We start from the raw sequence: 16,367 nt of genomic DNA on the forward strand, positions 1-16,367 counted from the left end.
AAAATGAAATTTCCTATTTAAAATTTTCGAAATTTAAGACTACAAAATGGACTTTGCTCGAAAATCATACTTTAAACTATAATAACCCTACATATAATTGATAGCTACATTTTATTTAAAAGTACGCAGAAGCAATATCTACACTGCACTGCATTTTATCTATCTATATATATATATATATAGAGAACTGTTCTGCTGCACAACTTGTGTGAGCGTTATGTGAGCGACTCTGATCCACAGAACTGTTCTGCTGCACAACTTGTGTGAGCGTTATGTGAGTGATTCTGATCCACGTAGGAGAGAGAGGGAAACACGTTCTTATTTTTATTTCTTTTCTCTTTCTATTTATACCTTTTATCTCTCTCCTTTTAGATTTCAGAATTTTGAATATATCTCGTCCTCTTTGGATTTTTTTCTACATCACCGTGAGTTTGTCGAAAATTCGCCGCAGAACGTCACGGCGGGATCGAACATCAATTCGGCGGCGCTCGGGCGCACCCGGGGGTTGGCGACCTTCGCAGATCTGCAGACTTGGGCGACCGCTGAGACATAAACTTTGTCTTCACGGTGGGGGAGTTCAACGGCAGCACGATCAACACAATAGACTGTAATCCCGTGGGAAATTCAGAGAGGGATCTGGTGGTGGCAGAGCTGGATTTTTTGGTGAATGATTTTTCACCATCGGTCAAATTCCTCAATTTAATGAAAAGGAACGAGGGGTGTGCGGTGGGGTGGATTTTATGTTTGTGGATTTTTTTCAACAATATAATCTTGGAAGATGAAACTAGAAGAGATCGAGATGCAGTAAATCATCAATAATTTCTCTTCTGATTAACTTAAACAGCAAAATGTCGTCTAAAATATGTTGCATCAGTGTAGCAAAAAACAAGAAATATACACTAGTCAAATTACTGTAACTCTTACCCGGTCTGTGGGGATACCATAGTAGCTTTGTTAGCTCTTGTGTTTTGTATCTCTAGTACGGACCGAGTCACTTTTGGGCTCGTCTGATGTATGTTCTTTTGGTGATTTTTGATATATACAGGTTGGGGGTCCGCCTTAACCCCCCGCCGTGATGGTGTTTGAGGAAAAAAAAAAAAATTACTGTAACTCTTGAATATTGAGATACTCCTTCTGTTTTGTTATACGCTTATATGTCACTGGCTCGTGTTTTAGTTTTTGATGTTTTGATTTTATGCTTTCTTCCAAATCTGCAGAACTATTATGCGATATGAGTAGTTTATACTATTAATTCATATTGAAGGTTGGGCATGAGATGGATGTTCAGCTTCCAAAAGCAGACTACTTATGTCAGTTTCTTCATCACTCATGATATAAGTGACTAGTAATAAATGAATTATTGTTAATGACCATTAAAGAAATCTCATTCTCGTAATAAGTTTCTGATCAAATAAAGTAGCATCTCAATTCAGCACTACTCCATTCATTAGCTTTGAAGTTCCTGAAAAACACTGCTAATTATTTCAGTTCAATTATTGTGGAGTACATATTTTGTTCATAAAAATATCACGAAATAAATGACCAATCTCATAAAACCAAATTTAATGCATAGAGAAAATGAAAACAAATAATTAATCTCATTAAAAAAACTAGATGTACTCTCATAGTTATATTAGCAGCAATACAGAAACAACATAAAAAATAATTTCAATAACTATGGAGATCAGTCTTTTTCGTTTGCAAAACCATTGTCGTCGTAACCATCGTATGCGATTAATCTGAAATAGTAAAGTTAAATTGATTGATTATTAAAACAACTATAAAATACAAATGATAAAATTCAACAGCAATTCACATACCAGTCATGCAATTTTGGACAATTACGTTTATCATGTGATACTCCACTTAGTCCACATCCATGACAAGCTCTAGACTTTAAAGTTGACTTCTCCTTTGACGATAACATTCTCTTACTGCATCCCTTTGTTCTTATATTAGAAGGATCGCCAATATTTCTGGGTTTATCTAAGTTCTTCCTTGTTTGACTACTGGGCACAGTGGTTGAACTAGCACCCATCTCTTTGATTTTTCCATGCAATGAATCAAGTTGTTTATTCAAAAACTTTGTCCCCTCATCAGTCAAAGATGCATAATCAATCAATATTGATGCCTTATAGGATAACTTGGAGCGTCGTGTCATCAAAAGTCTTGTTGGATCATCGTTGGTATTTTCATCATCTAGTGCATAAACAACACCAATCTTTGCTTCTTGCGTCCATCTTTTGAGTATATACTTCTTAGGTAGTTCAAATATTTGGCTAATCCGGAAGAAAGCTAGCATGTGTCTGCACGGAATGCCATCAAACTCGAATTTTCCACAACTACAAGATATATGATCTCTTTGTCTATCATGCATGAGTTGCCTTGGTTTTGAGGAGGAACTTTGAAAACTTACAACATTGTACATCATGATATCATCTCTTGTAGTGGTATGCTCCACAAAGTAACCATGACTTTGACTCATTTCATCTTGAAACTCCGTCCATTTTTTCTTCGTGTACACTTTAACCATTTGTGTTTCCATCGGCCAATTTGTTTTGATTTTGGGATGCTCATTCATGTCAATATGATCAGCAACTAACTCATTGTGTCTTTGGTGTCTTAGTGCTCGATTGAATCGAGTGATAAAATCCATCAATGAGTTCTTGTGAGAGACATACTTTTTGAAAAATGAATGCGAACTCTCAGATCTCTGACTACTTGACATCCCAGCAAAAAATACATGTCTAAAGTATGCCGGAACCCACTTATGCCGCAATTCATACATCAACAAGATCCAACTATTAAGTTAGCAGGTCTAATAACATCTTTCCAACCATGCTCGAATTCCTCAGGAGAAGTAGAATTTTTTATAACATTTTTTATGCTCTGATAATGCTCTCTGAAAGTCACTGCTGAAATCTTTTCCGGAAATTTATTCAATATGTGCCACAAACAATAACGGTGTACTGTTTTCGGCAAAACTTGTGCAAGTGCTTTCGTCATAGCAGGATCTTGATCAGTGATGATTGCTTTTGGTGCCCTTGTTGGCATAGCTTCCATGAACTTATTAAGCAGCCACAAATATGATTCTGTCTTCTCATCACTTAGAAATCCACAACCAAACATAATTGTTTGATGGTGATGATTTACTCCTACGAACGGTGTAAAAATCATTCCGTACTTATTAGTGTTATAGGTAGAATCAAACACAACAACATCACCGAATACATTATAAGCACTCCTTGATTTATGATCTGCCCAAAAACATCTTTTGAACCTATTATCTGAATCTGTCTCATAGTCAAAGAAAAATGATGAATTTTTCTCCTTTTCAGATGTAAAGAATTCTACCAAAGTTTCGGCATTGATCCCCTTCTGTTCATCCCTCATATCTCTCTCAAGATTCCTGATATCTCTTTCAGTGCAACCTACACTTTCAGGCCCCCCATGCTCTATCTCCATTAGTTGCATTTGCTGACAGGTCGGTATATTAGCTTCTGAAAATTGTTGTGTCAACACTCTCTTCGCAGCAGAGACACTACGGTGTGATCGGAGTAAATGCACCTTTAAAGGAGTAGAAAGTCCATGATTATGACATTCAGTAAATAAGCTAATACTCCAATAGGGTCCAGTTTGTTGTTTGACAATGGAGATCTTTGCCTTACAATCAGTTCTAACTTCACCACGAGCTCTTTTCTTGATCGGGCCACCACTCGACGCTCGATTTTTTGAGCGGACTTCATCAATTTGACCAGCTTTAAAGCATACAAATTGTTTCCAAACAACTTCATTCATCTTATTCTTTTTGCTATTGCTTATTCTTGCACTAAAACCAGCTTCACGTGCATATTGATTGTAGAATTCAAATGCATCATCTATTGATGCAAATTTCATTCCAATTTCTGGCTTTCGATCATTCGCAGTTTGAGGAATATGCAGTTCATCATTCATATTTTCACTCCTTAGATATTGATCAATGCATTACTAATTTTGAATTTAACTGAATATAGTATAAAATATTTGGGATTATGATATATAGGCAGAAGATTCCAAAGTCATTTGATTGTATATTTATTAGATTGATGGGAAGTTTTGTATTTCACGTGAAAGTTGTTATGGCTATTAAAACAGTCGCACTGCCTCTATGTGGCGAGTTCTCAACCCTTTAGAGAACCTTGAACATGCAAGCGTTATGCATAAATAACTATTTTAAGGTCGAGATTTGGAGTTTTGAAGATTTTCGTTTGATTGCAATAATCATCTTTTTGCATTTCCAAAATGATATATTTGTTTCTTTCCTAATATTAGAAAATCTATCATGATTCATGTCTTTATATAAAATGTAATTCTCCGCATATTAATATATGCATTTCTAAAAAGATATTTTTAAACATCCTAAATTATTCTCACACTGTGAACAAGGATCACTAGCTGGACTATGTGCTCATAGCTTTGTCAAAGCATATCAAGGAAGATATTTCCACCAAGATAGAAGATCATGGAATAATTGATTGATTCAATCACATAATAGCCTAGAATAGATTGATCACATTAATGATATTTTCCATAGTTAGGGAAAAGTCTTTCCTATAAATTGAGAGGTTGTAATACATTGTAACTCATTCAATCAATATACAAAACATCTTCCCTACTCATACTTACAACCTTTTCGGCAATATGATTCACCTCTCTCGATTACCACCTTCAAGATGGTATCAGAGCAGGACGATTCGGGCTTGAGACTCAGAGCAATCTCATCATAGTCTCGAATACCTTTCCCGACCTTTTTGAACCCTGCAAAAGCAACCAACACACAGGATGTCAGAATCCGAAACTAATAACTCCCAAATTACCAGCCAACCAATCACCCTTTCTACAGAACAATTTGCAGAATTTATGAGACTAAGTATGTCTCAAAAACCTCCAAAACAGTCGTTTCAAACTGAACCCCAACCAGAGTCGTTGGGAGATGTACACATACAAACCAAGCTCAACGGGGAGAACTATGCCCTATAGGCGAAATTGATGCAGAAGGCGATCGGGGGGGGAAGGGTCTGATATCTCACATTTCCGGAGTGTCAGACCACCCTCCTTCACCAATCGACTCGGCCTACTCAAGGTGGATACAGAGAGATCATTGTTGCTTCAACTGGATCATCAACAACATCGACGCCAGCCTCGTAAACGAGGTTTCCCAATACGAAACAGCCCAAGATCTCTTGGGAAAACTTGGTTGTTACGTACGGAAACGGCGCCGATCCATTCCAAATCTCAGACCTGCACAGACGAGCATACAGGATGAGACAAGGAAATTTATCATTGGAAAATCTATGGCAAAAACTACAGGACTTGTGGATCTCTATCGACAGCAGAGACCCGAATCCGATGGACACTCTGTCCTCAATCGAGAAATACAACCAAATCATCCAACGACACCGACTCTACCAATTCATATGGGCGCTCGACGACAGATATGACAAGATCAAGCGAGAGATCATACACATGGATCCTATCCCAACGGCCAGAAAAGCCTATGGAATTGTCAGACGGGAGGCCGACAACAAAAAGGTCATGAACTCAGAAACCAAAGACTCCGGAGTAGGGGTCGGACTAGCAACCCTCGATCGAAGCCGAACATACTCCACCCAGAACCAGCCGCCACCATCAAAATTCTACCGACGAGATGAGGACAAAAGTAAGCTCGTGTGCACCCACTGTGGGGGGAAGAAGCACACAAAAGAAACGTGTTTTCACCTCCACGGATTCACCGAATGGTGGGAGGAAATGAAAAGGCTCGCCAACTGAGAAATGGTCACCGAAATAACAACGGAGGAGGCGGAAGAGCAGTGGCAGCCGTGACAATCGGTGACCGGGCTACCTACGCCGATGTATCGGCGGGCAGCATCGACCCAATTGTGGAAAATGGAGGCGGTGACAGAGATCAATCGGTGACAGGGGAGAAAGCCGTGGCGTCGGCTTCGGTGGCCCTAGTATGGTCAGAAGGTAACAAAACACGGGGAGACCTCACCGGCGACAGGCAGATGGCGGCGGCTAGGGTCCCCACTGGAGAGGACATGGCGATGGAGGCTAGGGTTTCAATCGGTGGAGTCGTTAGGGTTCATGGAGGAATTGGGGATTTTTCCCTAAAAACCTTCCCAAATCAGAAACCTAATTTTGACCCCAAAACTACCCTGATTTCCCAACCTGACCCCGAGCCAAAAGTACCTCTCAAATTGCACCCCCATACTCTTCAAAATGTCCCTCTTACCCCCGAGCCAGAAATATCCCTCAAATGATACCCAGTGACTCCTACAAATTACCAAATAATCCCAAGAAACTAAAGCCACCCGATATTTACCCCCTTAAGAATGAAAAATCCTAGTCTGAACCCCATATTTTCAAAAACCTGCCATCTATACCCTGTAAAAATTCCTTTGATGTCTTAGCATGTTCCTCCATGTCTCAAACAGGCCCTAAAAATATCCATTGGATTTTTGATTGCGGGGCAACTGAAACAATGTCATTCGATGCTTCTGATTTTCTGACTATCTCAAAATCCACGAAGTCCTATGACCTAACAGCCAGTGGGGATCTAGCCCGAGTCTAAGGGGCCGGCACTATTAATATCTCGCCCACTCTACGCCTATCTAACTGTCTTTTTGTCCCATCATTATCGCATAAGCTCTTATCTATCAGTCATGTGACTAAGGAGCTTTATTGTAAATTATTAATGTAGCCGAATTTTTGCATGTTACAGGATATCAAGACGGGGACGATAGTTGGGTGTGGCACTGAGCGACGAGGACTGTACTATGTGGACGAGATAGCCCACAGAGTGCCGCGATGCTGACTCACGGACCGACAGACAGACAAGCTTGGCTTTGGCATCGTTAGTTAGGACATTCGTCCATAGGATATCTTCGCATGCTTTATCCTAAGTTAGTTAATTCTATGAACTCCTTTCATTGTGAAACTTGTCTTTTAGCCAAAAGCCACAGACACACGTTTAAGTTGAACAATACGAGAATGAAAAAACCTTTTGCTTTAATACATTCTGATGTGTGGGGTCCGGCTCCTGTTAATGGGGGTCAAGGTTTTCGCTATTTTGTGTTGTTCATAGATGATTATTCTCGTATGACTTGGATATATTTCTTGAAAAATAAGTCTGACGTTTTTGACAAATTCACCCAATTCTATACCTTAGTCCAAACTCAGTAAAACCAAAAAATTCAGATCTTAAGGTCAGATAATGGGGGGAATTTGTCAATACAAAAATGCAAGACTTTTTTCGGGAAAAGGGATTAGTTCATCAGACATCTTGTGCATACACTCTAGAACAGAATGGGGTAGCAGAAAAGAAAAATAGATATATCCTTGAAATTACCAGAGGCCTTTTAATCGAGTCCAAAATACCCAAATCTTTTTAGCCCGAAGCCATTGCCACTGCGGTCTACCTTATGAACCGATTGCCCTCGGGGATCCTAGAATTCAAATCACCCTTAGACCTTTTTTCCCAACATTTCGAGTTACCCTCTTCCCTGTCTCTGGAACCTAGGGTGTTCGGGTGTACAGTCTTCGTGCACATCCCTAAACAAGACCGTACCAAATTTTCCCCATGTGCCCTCAAATGTGTCTTCCTCGGTTATGGAAAAAACCAAAAAGGGTATAGATTTTACGACCCAACCACTAGGACCATGCATACCTCTATGAACTGTGATTTTGTAGAGGGAGAGTATTTTTATAGCCAATCTAGTAGTCAGGGGGAGACACAACCTTCAGATAATCATCCGAACAGTGACCTAATAAATTGGATACCTACACCCATGCCTACCACTGGCCCAAGGGAAATCCAATCAGGGGGAGAACCACAGTCAAGTCCTGTCACAGAAGTTGGTCCAACAGATGAGGTTAGCGGCACCGCCGGGCCGTCACATCCTATAGTACAGAACGGGGAGCAAAGTGACAACAACCAAACATCAACCCCGTCATTAATTCTTGAGGTAACTAGTTCAAACAATGATAGTGCATCCTCTACAAACACAAATCTTGACAGGAACAATGGAGCCGAATGTGGAGCCAGTGGAGGGTGTGGAAATACGGAACAACCATACGAGTTACCTACTCGAAGTACAAGAGGAGTTCCACCTCTAAGATTCTCACCAGAATGGAAAGGGAGAAAGGCCAGATATGCAGTAGCCAATATCGCCCAAGGACAGCTATCAGAAATGGCCCGAGCATTAGAAGCTGCCTTGTATGAGGAGGAAGAAATTCCACAGTCATTCGAAGAGGCATCAAAACATAAACATTGGAGAGAAGCCATGAAGAAGAAGATAGATACCCTCGTCACAAATGAAACATGGGAGAAGTGCACACTACCTAATGGGAAGAAACCAGTTGGATGTCGGTGGATTTTCACCATTAAAAGAAGAGCATATGGTTCAATCGAGAGATATAAGGCGAGACTTGTGGCGAAAGGATACACTCAAATGTATGGAGTAGATTATGAAGAGACCTTTTCCCCTGTTGCAAAGTTGAACACTGTTCGAGCATTACTGTCTTTAGCAGCTTGCAAAGATTGGCCCCTACATCAGTTTGACGTAATCAATGCCTTTCTTCATGGAGAATTGGAAGAAAATAAAGAAGTCTATATGGAAGTTCCCCTTGGTTTTTTGGCAGAATTCGGAGCAGGCCAAGTGTGTCTTTTGAGGAAAACACTATACAGACTAAAACAATCACCAAGAGTCTGGTTTGGAAGGTTTTGCCAGGCCATGGTTAAGCAAGGATTTACACAAAGTCAATCCAATCACACGCTCTTCACGAAGAGACGAGGAGACAAGATAACATGTCTAATCATCTATGTGGACGACATGATCATCACGGGAGATGACAGTGAAAAAATTCAAAGCCTGAGAGAGAACCTATTCAAGGAATTTGCGATGAAAGATCTCGGAACGTTGAAGTATTTCCTTGGAATCGAAGTATTGAGATCAAGACACAGGATATTCTTGAGACAGAAAAAGTATGACCTAGACTTGTTGGCAGAAATAGGTTTATTGGAGTGCAAGCCAGCAGAAACCCCTATGATCACAAATAATGGCTTGAAGATAGAAGAAGGAGCCAACCTTGCAGATCGAGAACGGTATCAACGGCTGGTAGGAAAGCTCATCTACTTATCGCACACCCGACCAGACATCACTTATGCAGTTGGGGTAGTCAGTCAGTTCATGCACCGACCACATGGAAGCAGCCCTAAGAATCGTTCGATATCTGAAAGGGACGGTGGGCTATGGAGTGTTCTTGGCCAAAAGAAAAGACCTTGAGATTGACGGATACACTAACGCTGATTAGGCAAGCAACCCCGTCGATAGGAAGTCCACAGGAGGCTACTTCACCTTTGTTGGAGGTAAGAGTTCAGAGGTAGCCTTGTCAAGTGCTGAGGTAGAGTTCAGAGGAATTAAGAGTGGACTTATGGAAATCATGTGGTTAAGGAGGTTATTGGCAAAAATTGGCTACCCACCTACACAGAAGAGCCAACTCTTCTGCGACAATAAGGCAGCAATCAGCATCTCAGAGAATCCAGTGCAACACGATAGAACTAAACATGTGGAAGTCGATCGGCACTTCATTAAAGAAAATCTCGAGGCCGACACCATTGAGTTCCCGTTTGTACGATCTGAAGAACAGCTGGCAGACATCTTGACCAAAGCAGTCCACCCAAAGGCCTTCAAGGAGATTTTGGGCAAGTTAAGTATCAGGGATGCCGTTTCTCAACTTGAGGGGGTGTCAAAGCATATCAAGGAAGATATTTCCACCAAGATAGAAGATCATGTAATAATTGATTGATTTAATCACATAATAGCCTAGAATAGATTGATCACATTAATGGTATTTTCCATAGTTAGGGAAAAGTCTTTCCTATAAATTGAGAGGTTGTGATACATTGTAACTCATTCGATCAATATACCAAACATCTTCCCTACTCATACTTACAACCTTTTCGCCAATATGATCCACCTCTCTCGATTACCATCTTCAAGAAGCTTAATACAGACCATTTTGATATCTGATAAATAGTCACGAGACGACAAATCAATTACAACTTGGATGATTTTACATTATTGTAACGGTTTAAAAAATTTTGTTTAATTTACAAAACAATAGGATGGAGGAATTTAAATTGTGGAGGTACTGAAAGTGATTCAGCATCGTTTTTGTTAATATATACAACCAAACTTTTGGTTTTTGATCTTATTACTCTATATTTTTAGATTTATGCATGGAAAGAAGGAAGTAGGATCTTTCGTAACTTCTTTTGCGTTATGTTTGTTTCTTTGCGCTACAATTAATCAGTTTAAATATGTACTACCAAGTAATACAACTTTTGTACTTAAAATTATAAGGTGCAACAAATTTTTTAATTATAATAGTAGTTGATACAATGTGAGTAGAGAAATTATCTTAATTTAGAAGATAACCATTGTAATGAATAATAATATAAAATACAGGATGCAATATGAATCATGTTATACTAATAATAAAAAAATCATTAAAAATAGTAAAGATAATATATTTTGAGTTATTATAAATGAAATGAAAATATAAAAATAATTGAGTTTGATGGTTTGTGACTGGTCAAACGGTGGTACAAAAATTGTATATATATGTATCACCGGATTCAATCAGTTTCCAGTCAAAGAAGCTTTCTTTCACAAGGCAGCAACATTTGTTCTTCAAGCTCACTGACACATACACAAATTATACGAAAAAAGCCAATGCCAGTAGCGGTCGTCGTTGGTTCCTCGTCGCCCTCTGCCACCAAGCTTCACCACGGCTAGTTTCTCGTTCCCTCTCATATATTTGTTTCGTTGTTGTATGTATTATGTTGATGATCTGTCAAAGCTACTCTGAGACTGAGCGTGTGGAGATATTCACAATTGCATGCTTGAATTCGGTATCTTGCTTAATATTGTATATTTGAATTGATTTGATGGGTCAGTGATTAAGTGATGAATACTAGCATAAGTTAATTTGATGGATCGGTGATTAAGTGATGAAGGAGAAAAACTGATCTTATTTCCATTCATTTTCTGTTGTGTTGCTCTTAAACTGAAGATTTGGCTGCTTGTTGAAACCAGACACCTTTTTTAAATACTACACATTTGGAGTGGTTTTGGTTGATATGGTCTCAATTTCAAGAGGATCTACACCAATAATGGGATTTTGGAAACTATCTAAAATCGGTTTCATTTTGAATGTCTCAAAAATACTCACATTTGCTTGTTTCCGGAAGTTGTAAGTTAAATGGAGGTAATTCCACAGGGCTGGATGGAAGATATGGACTTGGCACAGATGGAGGTTTTTGTGCAGGCCATGAATTTGGATAATTCATCTAATAACGTTGCTGAATTGATGAATTTTGCTGCACAATCTCGATGGTGTGATAACTCTTGTAATTTATTTGACCAGATTTATCCTCATTCCGTCTTGTCCCCAACTATGTCACCTTTCACTGAGTTGAACTTCAGTCCACATGATCCAGGAAATCCTCTAGTGAATGGGGATATCATGGGAAGTTTATCCTATCCACTAGGGTTTCCTCCTAGTGAAAACCAATTGCCTCTTCCTACAGATTCTACTGATCACAATGCTAGTTTGATCAGAACTCGGTGCCATCAATATATAGTGGGTGACCTGAGGAATACCGTCATCCCAAGGTCTCCTATGCTACTACCACTGGCCGAGAGAATGCTCAAAGCAATGTACCTACTCAAGGAGTCGTTTACAGAGGGGACTCTAGCCCAAATTTGGGTCCCAGTTAAGAGTGAGAACAAGCACATCTTAAGCACGCGTGAACAACCTTATTTGTCAGACCACCAACTTTCTGGATACCGTGAAGTGTCCGAGTTATTCACCTTTTCAGTAGAGCCAAATTAGGTTCTTTTCTGGGGCTTCCCGGTCGTGTTTTTACATCAAGGACTCCAGAGTGGACTTCAAATGTGATGTACTACAATAAGACCGAGTACATGAGGATGAAACATGCAGCTGATCATGAGATTCGAGGGTCTATTGCCTTACCTATTTTTGAGGATGATTCACTTGGAAGGTCGTGTTGTGCAGTGTTAGAGTTGGTTACCAAGAAAGAAAAGTATAGTTTTGATTTGGAAATGAAAACTATTTGCCAAGCATTAGAGGTCAGTTTCTCTCACTCTCTATATATGATAATATTCCTTATATGATAACATATCATAGGATAAAGTTTTAATGGACTGAGGTGTAATACCATGATTTATTATGAAAACATAACTACACAAGTATGATTCTTGGTCCTTAATTAGCTATATATTTTTTTATTCTTTTTATTATAAGAAGTTTTACTGTATTTGTTATACATGTCGAGGCCTTAAAATTCCTTTGGTTATAACAAAAGATGCAAGTGATAATCTAGTCAAACTTCTTTTATAATTCCCCTTTATTGATTCTACATAATTTGAGATATATGTGGTTCTAATAAATTGTGATTACATGTTAATACTTGCGTCCAACCTTTTACAGGCTGTGGATCTAAGGACCAAGGTGCCTCCTAAGATTTGTCCTCAGGTTTGCCTCCAACCTTTGTTTTGGTTACTCATACATTCTTTTAGAAGCATGGTGGATTAAGTTATGTAACAAAATGTTTGTTCCAGGCTCTCTCCAGGGACCAAAGGGCCATTTCAGCTGAGATAAAAGATGTTTTACGTGTTATTTGTCAAACGCATCAGCTTCCTCTTGCACTAACATGGATCCCATGTAGTTACATAGAAGGGACTAATGATGAAACTATGAGGATGTCTTCTCTTAATGAGAAATATGTTCTTTGCGTTGAGGATAATGCTTGTTACGTAAATGACAAGGATATGGAAAGTTTTGTACATGCATGTGCAGAACATTATCTTGAGGAAGGACAAGGTATTGTTGGAAAATCACTTCAATCAAATCAGCCCTTCTTTTATCCAGATGTGAAGGAATACCATGTTAATGATTATCCACTTGTTCAGCATGCTCGTAAATTTGGCCTAAATGCCGCCATAGCCATCAGAATAAGATCTATGTACACTGGTAACAACGACTATATACTTGAGATCTTTCTTCCCATCAATATGAAAACAAGTGTAGAGCATCAACTCTTGCTTAGCAACCTCTCGATTACCATGCAGCAGATCAACAAGAGTTTGAGGATTGTATCGAACACTGAATTGCTCAAGACACATGATTCTAAAATTGGAATGTTGGATAATATGGTGGAAACTTCATCAGAAAGAACATTGTCTAGGAGTTTTAAACGACTACCTATCGACAGAGAGTCGACTAGTGGTGATGGTCTAATGGGAAATGCACATGAACCGACAAAAGTTTATTGTCCTCGTGAGAAGGTATGTTTGTATTTGATCTTCTTTCATTTGCTTAAAGCAGGTTGTGATTGTTTTAGCTAGGATGATGACACATTTTAAAATTGCTAAATTAAAAAGGTTTTATGACATATGATTCAATTGCAAGACTTATATTTCTTATTGCATCTTATTATTGATGTAGCCAACTGCTCGACTGAAGAAACAAATGGAGAAGAAGAAAAGCATGGCTAAGAAACATGTCAGTTTAAGTGTTCTTCAAAAATACTTCTCGGCGAGCCTTAAAGATGCTGCAAAATGTTTAGGTGGTAAGTCGTCATGTTTAGCTAGAAACATCGAAAGTAGGATCCAATTCACAAAGAGCAATAAGCACACACACGAACACCCAACAAAGATGTGAATTACTTTATGTATGCATGGGACTCATTGTAACATATGCATGATCATAAGGTTGAGACTATATCTTCTTGTTTCCACAGTTTGCCCCACTACTCTTAAAAGGATATGTAGGCAATACGACATCCAAAGGTGGCCATGTCGTAAGATAAAAAAGGTGAGTCGATCTTTGAGAAAAATACAGAGTGTTCTCGGCTCTGTTGAGGGTGTGGAAGGAGGACTTAAATTTGATGCAACCACTGGAGGCCTTGTGGCAGCTGACTCAATCCTTCAGGAGGAAAAACAAGTCATACTTCAAACAAAAAATCCTCAAATTGGAAACTCAGGTTTGGTAATCCAGAATATGTTACCCTCTTGTTTGAATATAGATATGACTACCATGGAAATGGAAGGTGAGACCAGCAATCGTTTTAGAAGCTACAATTCCAGATTAGCTGTGATAGAAGCCAAGCTATCGAAGAAAGAGGATCCCAAGTCACTTTTCACCTTTAAAAGCTCTAGCCATATAGCATTTGCTGTTGACAGGGATGACATAGTCGAATATAGCAAGTCGACTTCCTCTGGTATGACAGACTCAGTCAGTGGATCAGGATCAACTTCAATTGTAAAAGGCAGTTCGTCAAGCTCCAGAATAAGACAGATCACAACAACGGATACATGCGTTGGTGATAGTTGGTCAAAAGTTACCATAAAAGCTACTTATAAAGATGATACCTTTCGATTTAAATTTGAGGTTGCTTCTGGATGCTTCCGTCTCTACGAGAAAGTAGCATCGATGTTCAATCTACAGACGTGGCAATTCCAGCTCAAGTATGTTGACGATGAAGATGAATTGGTGATGCTGGTGGGTGATTCTGATTTGCTCGAGTGCCTCGAAATATTCAATTTTATGGGCAAACAGAGCGTGAAGATCATGGTTCGTGACATCCCTGGCATCTCGAGGAGCTTAAGTGGTAGTACATCTTGTTAGAATCTATGAGGGGTCCGCTGATTGGAATATTGTGCGATCGTTGATTCGACTTTTTGAAACTTGAGAGAATATAAAACTGGTGAACTTGGATTTGGTTGGATAGCTTTCTTTCGTTGTTCATGAACATGTTAGGGTTTGGAGCCCCTTGCACAGTGGAAGACTTGTACAAACAAATAAATCAGACATAGGATCTATTTGACCGATTATGAGATTAATCTATTCACATGTTAACACGGAATTGCATGCTAGAACGCAAATAATTCATGCTCATAGAATGTAAATCCTAAACATGAATTCTACGGTTTAGAGTTATCGATTTGATTCTCCAAAGAATTATCGATTGCTCGCGCCTTCTCCACGATGATCTTCAATACTAGACCACGGATCTTCTGACTGGTGTCCCGAACTGTATCTCGACATCAGGGTGGGCTGATCTTATCGAAACACTAGGACTCGAATAAAGAAGACAGAACTTTCACACGGAGGAGAGTTGAAAAACTCACGGAGGAGAATTTCACTAAAAAAATCATCCCTCTCTTAATAATTAGAGTGGGCGAAATTTTTCCCACTAAAAAATTGTGTTTTCTGTCTCTTTTATTCTCATATTTATATTAAGTTCATATTGGGCACAGTCAGGGATCTATGGAAGGTTTTGGATATGGGCTCCCCCAATTAGCTTTTTACTAATTAAATTGAACCCACAATTTAATATAAGCTTATATTGGAATATTACGAGCAACCACTACAGACGTAATATTGACCTCCCCATCCAAATCCAAAATTACAAGTAATCCGGGTTTCCATTTTGTTTATTATTTATTTCTCGCGCTTAAGATATAAATGTCCATTAATTAATTAAAGTCTGCTATGGACTTAATTAATTAACATCTTATTAATTCCAATAGTGGACTTAGCAAGAAACACTTATTTATTATTCATAGAGTAATAAAACTCCAACTGGTCAGTTTCCGAATAATAAAACCTTGTTCAAGCTCCTCTTGAGGACATTATCAAACGAGACTCTCCTCGCTCACGATTCAACATAATAGCAATTCTAGCACCGCTAGATAATGATCACCACTACCCAATATACCTGGATCGTTGGGTGACGAAAAACCCGCACCTTTGGTAAGTCAAAGTAGTAGATACTCAATATCGTATACTCAATGCTAACGTATGTGGATTAAGAAATAGATATTTATCAAGACCTCATCTTTCAGTAGATAGCATAAAGACTCGTCTTGCTGTTAGATCCATTCAGTGCTATACTACACAACGTCATCTTATTTCAATAAGGCTTAGAAATAATCGGACTGACATTGCAACCTTTCACGATAGGTAGCCAAAGCCTATCTAGTTTGTGAAATTCTTCTTTTTCTTTTGCAAAGCATTGCATAGAACCGACTGTAGTTACCTTAAAGTGGACGACGCCCACAACCAGTCTACTAAGCAAAAGACTTAGGCTTTGTTTACTTCTTATGCATTTAAATGTTTATAAAACATCTTATAAACGCACAAGCAAACACAATGTAATAATATACTGATTCTATTCGTGCGAAATGCTCGAATAATACTGAATCGGGTCAAAAGTGGATTGTAGAGTTTTTCCGTAC

At 38.9% G+C, this 16,367-nt stretch overlaps 2 protein-coding genes and 1 pseudogene across 2 annotated transcripts; 1 reads left to right on the top strand and 2 right to left on the bottom strand.

Annotated features, from left to right (window-relative positions):
• Window positions 1-1,801: 1,801 nt before the first annotated feature.
• Window positions 1,802-2,728, bottom strand: LOC121774586 (protein FAR1-RELATED SEQUENCE 5-like). Its single transcript, XM_042171431.1, has one exon. It carries the CDS (start codon window positions 2,726-2,728, stop codon window positions 1,802-1,804), a length of 927 nt encoding a protein of 308 aa, XP_042027365.1.
• Window positions 2,729-2,787: 59 nt separating this feature from the next.
• LOC121774587 (protein FAR1-RELATED SEQUENCE 5-like) lies at window positions 2,788-3,954 on the bottom strand. The gene has a single exon (XM_042171432.1). It carries the CDS (start codon window positions 3,952-3,954, stop codon window positions 2,788-2,790), a length of 1,167 nt encoding a protein of 388 aa, XP_042027366.1.
• A 6,758-nt stretch (window positions 3,955-10,712) lies between these two features.
• On the top strand, window positions 10,713-14,932 carry LOC121773595 (annotated as a pseudogene).
• The last annotated feature ends 1,435 nt before the right edge of the window (window positions 14,933-16,367 follow it).

Source organism: Salvia splendens, chromosome 17, assembly GCF_004379255.2.
Source record: "Salvia splendens isolate huo1 chromosome 17, SspV2, whole genome shotgun sequence".
Lineage (NCBI taxonomy): Eukaryota > Viridiplantae > Streptophyta > Magnoliopsida > Lamiales > Lamiaceae > Salvia > Salvia splendens.

Excerpts from the sequence above, each read along its gene's own strand:
- LOC121774586 (XM_042171431.1), bottom strand. The coding sequence starts at position 2,728 with ATGTCAAGTAGTCAGAGATCTGAGAGTTCGCATTCATTTTTCAAAAAG.
- LOC121774587 (XM_042171432.1), bottom strand. The coding sequence starts at position 3,954 with ATGAATGATGAACTGCATATTCCTCAAACTGCGAATGATCGAAAGCCA.